Raw genomic sequence first — 8,648 nt, forward strand, 5'->3', positions numbered from 1 at the left:
GTGAGTATAAATAAAAAAGTTGCTAAAGAAAGTAAACAAGATTCTCGGCGATTAGTTGAACGCATCTGAATCTCGGCGACTAAGACATTCTGTTTCTAATCCCCAGTAGCAGTAAGCTTTCAACTCGAAGAACAGGAGTTCGGTAGAAGTAAAAAACTCCACGTGTACCACTAAAAGGAATTCTCCTGGTCTGCGCCGTTCTCAGAGCGAGCAACAAATTTCCAACAGAAACGGTACCAGAAGAACGCACGCGAGAGGGAACCCGAGCCAAGAAAGTGAGAGGGAACAGCTGCGGTCGCCGTCCGAGCTCTTGCCGTCCCCATCCACCCCTCTCGCCCTCCACTTCCTCCTCTCTGTCTTTCGCTCCGTCCAGCCGCCGCGTAATCCGCGGAACAAACCAGATGCCCTTATCCGCCCTCTGATCGAATCCGGCGAGAAAGGCCGGTTCTTTGTCCTGCCGAGCCGGCGATCTTGATGGCATTGGAGGCGGGGAGCAGCGGCGGCGGCGGGAGGGGATGGGGCGGCGGGTTCCGGAGCCTGATGCGGCGGAAGCAGGTGGACTCCGATCGGGTCCGCGCCGAGGGCCAGCCGCAGCTCGCCAAGGAGCTCAACGTGCCGGAGCTGGTCGCCATCGGTGTGGTTTCTTCTCCCTTGTGATTCTGTGCTGTGTTCCGCTTTCATGCGAATTCGTGGTATTTTGCTTATGAAAGGTATGGGCTTTGGTGGTTTGTGAGTGCTAATTGTTTTGCGAGGTTTTAGCGAATTCTGGTCAGGACGCCGGCTTTGCTGAGGAATTTTGCTGATGTTCTGGGTCAATGGAGCAGCTAGAATTAGATGCATTGATTACTAATACTTATTTAGTGCGGTTTACTGCATGAGTTGTCTCTACTTCAACTTGCAAGTTTCCCTTCGTTCTTCCTTTCAAAACTGGCTTACTCTGCTCTGTGCTCTCTCCCTTCAAGTAAAAAATGTTGATTTGTTACTCTCCTGTACGTTGGATGGCTGCATTGGTGTCTGACATAACGTTCAGACGCGCGTCACGCGGATGCGGATAGCGGACTTGCCCTTTGTTATGTATTATAACTGCTATTATTGGTAGTTGGTTACTTGGTTTCCTTCGACTTGTTCAGTTTTTTTATAGGTTAGCCAATGTTGGCTGCCAGCTGTGGATGGTGGATTTCTCTATCCTCCACTCCAACTGTCGCTTTTTTCCCTTCGACTTTTGTTCACTCCTTGCACAGATAAATTACTCCAATAAGTTTGTGCAAAGATAAATTATCAAAATTCTACCTAGGTACAGTGATATAGGTTACTTCAAAGCTTGTTGTTCTTGAAAGTGAAAACTTTGATGGGCTGAATCAGATTCTTATAGTAATAAAGTTTGTCAATCATTCTACTTCATGATGAATCTATATGTCAGTTGCTTGATGTTAACGAACTACTATATTTTCTATCAGGGGTTGGTTCCACAGTTGGAGCTGGAGTATACGTTCTTGTGGGAACAGTTGCTAGGGAGCACGCTGGTCCTGCATTGACAATTTCATTTCTGATAGCTGGAATAGCAGCCGCGCTTTCAGCTTTCTGTTATGCTGAGCTTGCTAGTCGTTGCCCCTCTGCTGGAAGTGCCTACCATTATTCATACATCTGTGTTGGAGAAGGGTAAGTTACTGACCCACGAGTAACTATATATTCTTTTATGATATGAAATACTAGCTCTTTCGGATAAGTATGATAAACTGTATTGTTTTGTCAATATGCAAATGAAGAAATTTACAGCTTAAGCTTTCTAGCTATAAACAAATGCCTAGAATGAACTCACATGGTCGTTTTATTTACCTAGTGTTGCCTGGTTGATTGGCTGGGCTCTTGTGCTGGAATATACTATTGGTGGATCTGCTGTTGCCCGTGGCATATCTCCAAATTTAGTAAGTGTGATGTGTCTAGTATCTAGCTCGTTTCAACTGTATTCAGTCAATGCTTTGAATCATAGGCCTGGTTTGATGAACTTTGTTTATTTTTCCAGGCATTGTTTTTTGGAGGACAGGATAGTCTGCCATGGATTTTAGCACGCCATCAGCTTCCATGGTTTGGTATCATTGTTGACCCCTGCGCAGCTGCTCTTGTTTTTGTTGTGACTGTTTTACTGTGCGTGGGAATTAAAGAGGTTGCCACTTTGATCGATTCATTAGTTCTTATTCCTTTTCTCCACAAATACAGAACCACTTATGACTTATGGCCATTCTATTTGAACTGTTGCAGAGTTCATTTGCACAAGGAGTTGTAACAGTTCTGAATGCTTGTGTAATGATATTTGTTATTGTGGCTGGTAGTTATATTGGCTTCCAAATAGGATGGGTCGGCTACAAGGTTTCTGACGGGTAATGCATAAAGGCTCGGTGCTTCCTTTCTATTGGGGGATTTCATTAGTGGTGTGCTAATAGGTATCTGAACTTTCCAGGTATTTCCCACATGGAGTAAATGGAATGCTTGCTGGATCAGCAACTGTTTTCTTTGCATACATAGGCTTTGATACAGTCGCTAGTACAGCTGAAGAGGTTAGGAAAGTCCCATCTGACAGAGATGTGCGCTTCTTTTACAAGAGTTATTCGTTTTTACCCCCTTTTTACCCCTGCAGGTAAAGAATCCACAGAGAGATCTGCCATTGGGAATTGGAGTAGCATTGGCTATTTGCTGTGCGTTGTATATGGCTGTTTCTGTCGTTATTGTTGGGCTGGTACCGTATTTCGCCATGGACCCAGATACTCCTATTTCATCAGCCTTCACAGAACATGGAATGCAATGGGCCATGTAAGTCCTGACTTTTTGTTTACCCCCTTGTGTATACCAGTCATCGGCTTACAGACTTTACCATCTAATTTTAGGTATGTTGTGACAAGTGGTGCTGTTCTTGCACTCTGCTCGACCTTGATGGGTTCACTTCTTCCACAGGTATACACTGCTAAAAGCATACTATGACTTACTCCTGATGACACCCAGTGGCTGAAAATGCAATGGAACTTGTGCTTCTCATTCTACTGACAGTCACTCTGCAATAAGTTGTGTGAACCTTGCCTTGTAACTTGCCAAAACTGATTTGCTCCAGACCCTTATTGTAAAATATGTTTGTTCTTGACTTAGCACCTTGGATTCCATGTTTAACTCAACATTATCCATCAATTGCATTGACCCCCATTCGTTCATTTTCAATTAAATCCCATTCAACTAATGCTGCAATGAACTTTGATTTGCCATGCCACATCTGTGAGCGAAGATGTAGGCATGTAGTACTATGGCGTACCACATCAGCTCTAGGTAGATGATGTTTTAATACTTTGTGTCATTATGATTTGAATTGTTATTCTCGCAGCCTAGAATACTTATGGCCATGGCACGAGATGGTCTGTTGCCATCCTTCTTCTCTGATGTTTACAAACAAACTCAAGTACCTGTTAAGAGCACAATTGTGACTGGCATCTTTGCAGCTGCTCTGGCTTTTGCAATGGATGTTTCACAGTTAGCAGGAATGGTAAGTAACCAGCTATCTGTGATTATTTGTATAATCATAGCCATTTTTACAATGGATTATGGAAGAGAAACTTCCTGCAGGACTGTACATGCATGCAAGCATTACAAATCATGTAAGGTGGAGTGAAATAAAAATTATGTTCTTTTGGTTGCAGGTCAGTGTAGGCACACTCCTTGCATTCACCATAGTTGCTGTCTCAATCTTGATACTCAGATATGTTCCTCCGGATGAGGTCCCTTTGCCACCCTCTATGCAAGAATCATTCCGTTTGAACCAGGAATGCAATGAGGAAACGGACAGGGGCCTTCTTGGCGTTGGGAACTGTAACTTGTCTCAGACAAAGGATGTCATTGTGGTAGTAGAATCAGTGAAGGACCCTCTCATTGATAAAAGACTGCATAAAGGTAATACAAATTTGCTTTCAGGTTTTATTCAGTTTCGTTGTTCCACACCAGATACATTTTACTTCAGCTAGCTAACTAGAATGAATTTTCATGTTAATTCTGTAGGCAAGATGGATGAGACGAAACGCAGAAAGATAGCCTCTTTAAGCATAGCGTCTGTGTGTGTAGGGGTTCTGATCCTCACATCTTCAGCCTCTGCCACATGGTTGCCTTTGTGAGTACCATATGACTCTGTCTGAAAGGATAGTAGGCCGGCTCTTTTAATTGGTCACTTTATGATTCATCACATTAACAAACATAGATAAACTCATTGTCCTAACAAAAGTATCTTGCCCTATATCAGTCTCCCGATATGTATTGGCTGCATCATTGGAGTTGTGCTCCTTCTGGCTGGCCTCAGCTTGCTCTCCTGGATCGACCAAGATGCTGGCAGGCACTCTTTTGGTCATTCCGGAGGTACTGCTATCAAATTTACATAACCCTGCCTACCAATATATTTGAACTAAACAGTACATATCTGTGATTTGTTTTCTGCAGGATTCACATGCCCTTTTGTTCCAGTGCTACCAGTTTTGTGTATCCTGATAAATACGTATCTGTTGATAAACCTGGGGTTAGTGTCGAATCTATTATTCTGTTTCAATGGAAATACTAGTTGTAAATGACTGACTTGCCTTCTCTCTTTGTGATTAATCTGAATTGCGCATTTCCCATGTGTTCTTCAGTGGTGACACATGGATGAGGGTTGGCATATGGCTGCTGATGGGTGTTCTTGTGTACGTTTTCTATGGACGAACCCACAGCTCCCTAACAGATGTCGTTTACGTTCCGGTAGCGCAAGCTGATGAGATATACAGGAGTTCATCAGGATATGTATCATAGAAAAGAACAGCTGCAGTCATGTGACATGATAGAGTTACAGAAAGACCGACAGGATGATATTTACTTAAAAGGTGGTTGGCCATCTGTTGTAGATAATTGGTTATCAGCCAGGAAAGACGGGAACTGACTGTTACTTCTTTCATGCTTGGCAACAGGATCTCGTGGATGCAACTTCGCAAGATATATGCTGTTCACGAGCCAGGTCAATTTACACATTGTTGGAGTGTGTGTAGATGTGGTGTATATAAACCCAATTGGGTGGAATATGTGATACATAATTTGTGTAATTCATGTAAAGCCCTTTGTACTGAAATGTGAGGGCATTCAAAGGACCTATTGAAACAGAACAAGAATGGCAAAAGAAGCCACCTAGACGGCTTGGTGGTGATTGGGAGCTTGGTGATCATCCGACGAAGCTTGTGGATGACCCAACTCAAGTTGTGAGCGGTTGTAGGTGATTCACCGCGACGGAGTGTCAAAGAATCAACCCGTAGAGAGCACTTGATCCTTGCATGGATCAAGGGGGAGCTACACCCTTGTGCGGGTGCTCCAACAAGGACTAGTGGGGAGTGGTGACTCTCCGATACATCGGTAAAACATCACCGTGTTCCTCCTCTCTTTACTTTAAGCAATTCAATTCTTGTCTTTACATTCATAGAATTGTCATGCTAGAGTAGTATTGAAACATAGGTTGCTAAACTTTTGTGTGGTAGAAAAATAGAAACACTTTCTAGGCACAAGGAGTGAAGTGGGTTAATCGTAGAGTTTAATTATTGCAAAGAATTTTAGAATTAGCTCAATTCACCCACCCTCTTGGGCATCTTGATCCTTTCAATTGGTATCGGAGACTCGTGCTCACGTATTTAGGCTTAACCGCCTAGAGAAAGATGTCTTACGGAGATAGACCTCCTCCTATCTTTGAGGGGGATGATTTTCCTCATTGGAAAATTCGCATGGAGGCGTATTTAGAAGCTCTAGATGTTGAAATACTTAGAGGCGCCTCACAAGGATTCCCAAAACCTTAGGATCCCACGCATCTTCAAGGCGATGAAGTGAACTATGAGAAATGGAATGTAAATGCTTGAAACACCATCTTTAGAGGCCTTTGCAAAGATGTGTTTAACCGGGTGAGGAACTACAAGGACACCCATGCACTATGGTCGGACATTTGTGTGCTCCATGAGGGAACTAAGAGCGAGCATGAGGAACGCTATTATCTCGTAATGAAAAAGCTTAATTCTTTTGAGATGCTTCCTAAAGAGAGTGCTAATGAAGTGTACTCACGCTTGAATGTTCTTGTAGAGGAAGTCAATGGGCTTGGACTCACTCAAATGCAACCATTCGATGTTGTAAGAAAAATCTTGAGTGTCCTCCCCATTGATAAATATGGGCATATTGTGACTGTGCTTCATCAAGGTGATCTTTCCACCGCTACACCGACTCAAATCTTGAGAAAGATCAATGCTCATGAGATGTACATGCACATCACACCACAAGATGGCTCATCCTCTACCAAGAAGAAAGACAAAGACTTAGCATTCAAGGCTAGCCAAGAGAAGGGCAAAGCAAGAATTGAGTATGAGAGCTCAAGTGATGATGAAGTTGATGATGCAAGTCTTGCTCTCATGGTGAGAAGAACCGTCAAGATGCTAAAGAAGCTCAACAAAAGTGGCATCAAGTTCGATGACAAGAAAAAGAAGTTCTTCACTAGCACTAGAAGGAAGTCAATCTTCGAGATGGATTGCTACAATTGTGGAGAACTTGGTCATCTAGCACATCAATGCACTAAGCCCAAGAAAGACAAGTATAAGAAGAAGAACAAGGGCAAGAAAGATTACTCAAGTGATGAAGATGAAGATGAAGATGAAAAGAAGAAAAACAAGCCATACAAGAAGAAAGATGGCAAGAAGGACTTCCACAAGAAGAAGAAAAATAGGAAGGCATACATCGTCGGTGATTGGCTCACGGACATTGATTCATCTAGTTGCTCATCCGATGATGATAGTGACAACGAGAAGGTGGCCGCCATTGTGATTGACTCTTCATCATCTTCACCGACACGCCCGCCATCATCCTCTACACACCTATGCCTTATGACCAAGGGTGAACGAAAGGTATCAAATGATGATGATAGTAGTGGTGATGATCATGCTAATAATGATGATAGTGATAGTGATGATGATGAATTTGAATCACCTTCATATGATGATCTTGTTAAATTGCTAGATCAATATACTAAGATCATTAGAAAGTCAAGAGCTAAGAATGAAAAGCTTGAAATTAAGAATGACTCTTTTAGCTCAATGTGACGTAGCGGAAAATACTAGTGTTGAGCTTAGAGAAGCAAATGATGCTATGTCATCCAAACTCAAGGAGCTCAAATCTTCTAAAAAGAGCTTAAAGAAAAACATGATAAACTTGAGAGGATACATAATGAGCTCATCACTAGCCACAATATGCTAAAAGAAGAATATACACCTCTCAAGATCAATCATGATAATCTTGTTATCGTTTAAGAATTTTTATCCAATAAGCCACATGATGCTACTAACGATGTTGTTAAGATTGATATAGCTACATCATGTGATGATTTAATTGTTGAGAGCAATGAGCAAGTGAAAGCATCTAGGCCCCTAGTTGGATTTCGGTGATTAATGACAATACAATATTACTATAACTAACGTGTGTTTTGCAGAGTCAATTAAGTTAGGTCATGGTAATGGAGATCGATTAGGCAATCGAGGTTGTCATGCCCCTACGATGGAAATCGTTTTGGTTTTCAAAGGATGGACGACAAGGTTAAGGATGACTAGTTCTAAGTGTCGATTGGAGTTGGAGAGACACTTAGAGTAGTTTAGGACTTTGTTTTTCCTTTGGCCGTACTATTAAGGGGGGTATGACGGGTAGCTTGACCTAGTTGAGTCTAGTGAGTTAGGTGTGGTGCACACTTGTTAAAACTAGCTCTAGGTAGCTCCTATGAATGCCTAAGATCCTTTGGAGCAAACTTCATTCACATATGATCGAGAGTTGGAAGTGAATGGAGGGTCAAATGCTGATCGAACGCTGGCCGCAGGGTCCGGTCAGTTCATTTGATCAACAGTCTGCGTTCGGTGCGACCGGATGCTGGAGAGGTCAAGTGACCGGACGCTGAGAGGCAGCGTCCGGTCGACTCCAGTAAGGTTCCAGAGAAGGGAATCTGTGACCGAACGCGTCCGGTCAGTACTGACCGGACCCTGAGGGTTCAGTGTCCGGTCGAGTCCAGTAAGCATCCAATAAGGGTTTCATGCGACCGGACGCGTTCGGTTAGTGGTGACCGGACCCTGTCAGCGTCCGGTCAATACATTTCCACTGGTTCGCGGGTTGAACTGACCGGAGCGTCCGGTCAACATGACCGGAGCGTTCGGTCACCCCGCAGAAGCTCATAACGGTTCGTTTTTCAGGCTGTCTTATAAATAGAAGCTCCACTCGTGTGTGGAGTCACTTTTGCTCATTCCAACAGCTGAGAAACACGTTTATGAGTGCCAAGAAGAGCAAGGTCCTAGTGAGGTGATTGAGATTTGAGAATCCAAGAGATTAGCCTCATTAGTGAATCAAGAGTAGCAAAGTATGCATCCATCTTCTCATTAGGCTTCACGTGGTCAAGTGAGAGTTCATGCTTGTTACTCTTGGTGATCGCCATCACCTAGATGGCTTGGTGGTGATTGGGAGCTTGGTGATCATCCGGCGAAGCTTGTGGGTGACCCAACTCAAGTTGTGAGCGGCTTTGGGTGATTCGCCGTGACGGAGTGTCGAAGAATCAACCCGTAGAGAGCACTTGATCCTTGTGCGGATCAAGG

The 8,648-nt window shown here is 43.4% G+C and overlaps 1 protein-coding gene across 1 annotated transcript; it reads left to right on the plus strand.

The window, feature by feature from the left end:
* Nucleotides 1–201: 201 nt before the first annotated feature.
* On the plus strand, nt 202–5,441 carry LOC136450588 (cationic amino acid transporter 2, vacuolar-like). The gene is made up of 15 exons (XM_066451444.1): nt 202–634; nt 1,458–1,659; nt 1,841–1,925; nt 2,024–2,164; nt 2,260–2,378; nt 2,459–2,555; nt 2,636–2,808; nt 2,883–2,949; nt 3,368–3,526; nt 3,681–3,930; nt 4,036–4,144; nt 4,274–4,386; nt 4,468–4,543; nt 4,656–4,883; nt 4,968–5,441. The coding sequence occupies exons 1-14, from the start codon at nt 475–477 to the stop codon at nt 4,810–4,812; spliced, it is 1,908 nt and encodes a 635-aa protein (XP_066307541.1). The 5' UTR covers nt 202–474; the 3' UTR covers nt 4,813–4,883; nt 4,968–5,441.
* Nucleotides 5,442–8,648: the final 3,207 nt, after the last annotated feature.

Source organism: Miscanthus floridulus, chromosome 1 (assembly GCF_019320115.1).
Source record: "Miscanthus floridulus cultivar M001 chromosome 1, ASM1932011v1, whole genome shotgun sequence".
NCBI classification, from domain to species: domain Eukaryota; kingdom Viridiplantae; phylum Streptophyta; class Magnoliopsida; order Poales; family Poaceae; genus Miscanthus; species Miscanthus floridulus.

Excerpts from the sequence above, each read along its gene's own strand:
- LOC136450588 (XM_066451444.1), top strand. The coding sequence starts at position 475 with ATGGCATTGGAGGCGGGGAGCAGCGGCGGCGGCGGGAGGGGATGGGGC. Across the intron at positions 635-1,457 it reads GCCGGAGCTGGTCGCCATCG|GGGTTGGTTCCACAGTTGGA; the intron begins GTGTGGTTTCTT and ends ATTTTCTATCAG. Across the intron at positions 4,387-4,467 it reads CTCTTTTGGTCATTCCGGAG|GATTCACATGCCCTTTTGTT; the intron begins GTACTGCTATCA and ends TGTTTTCTGCAG.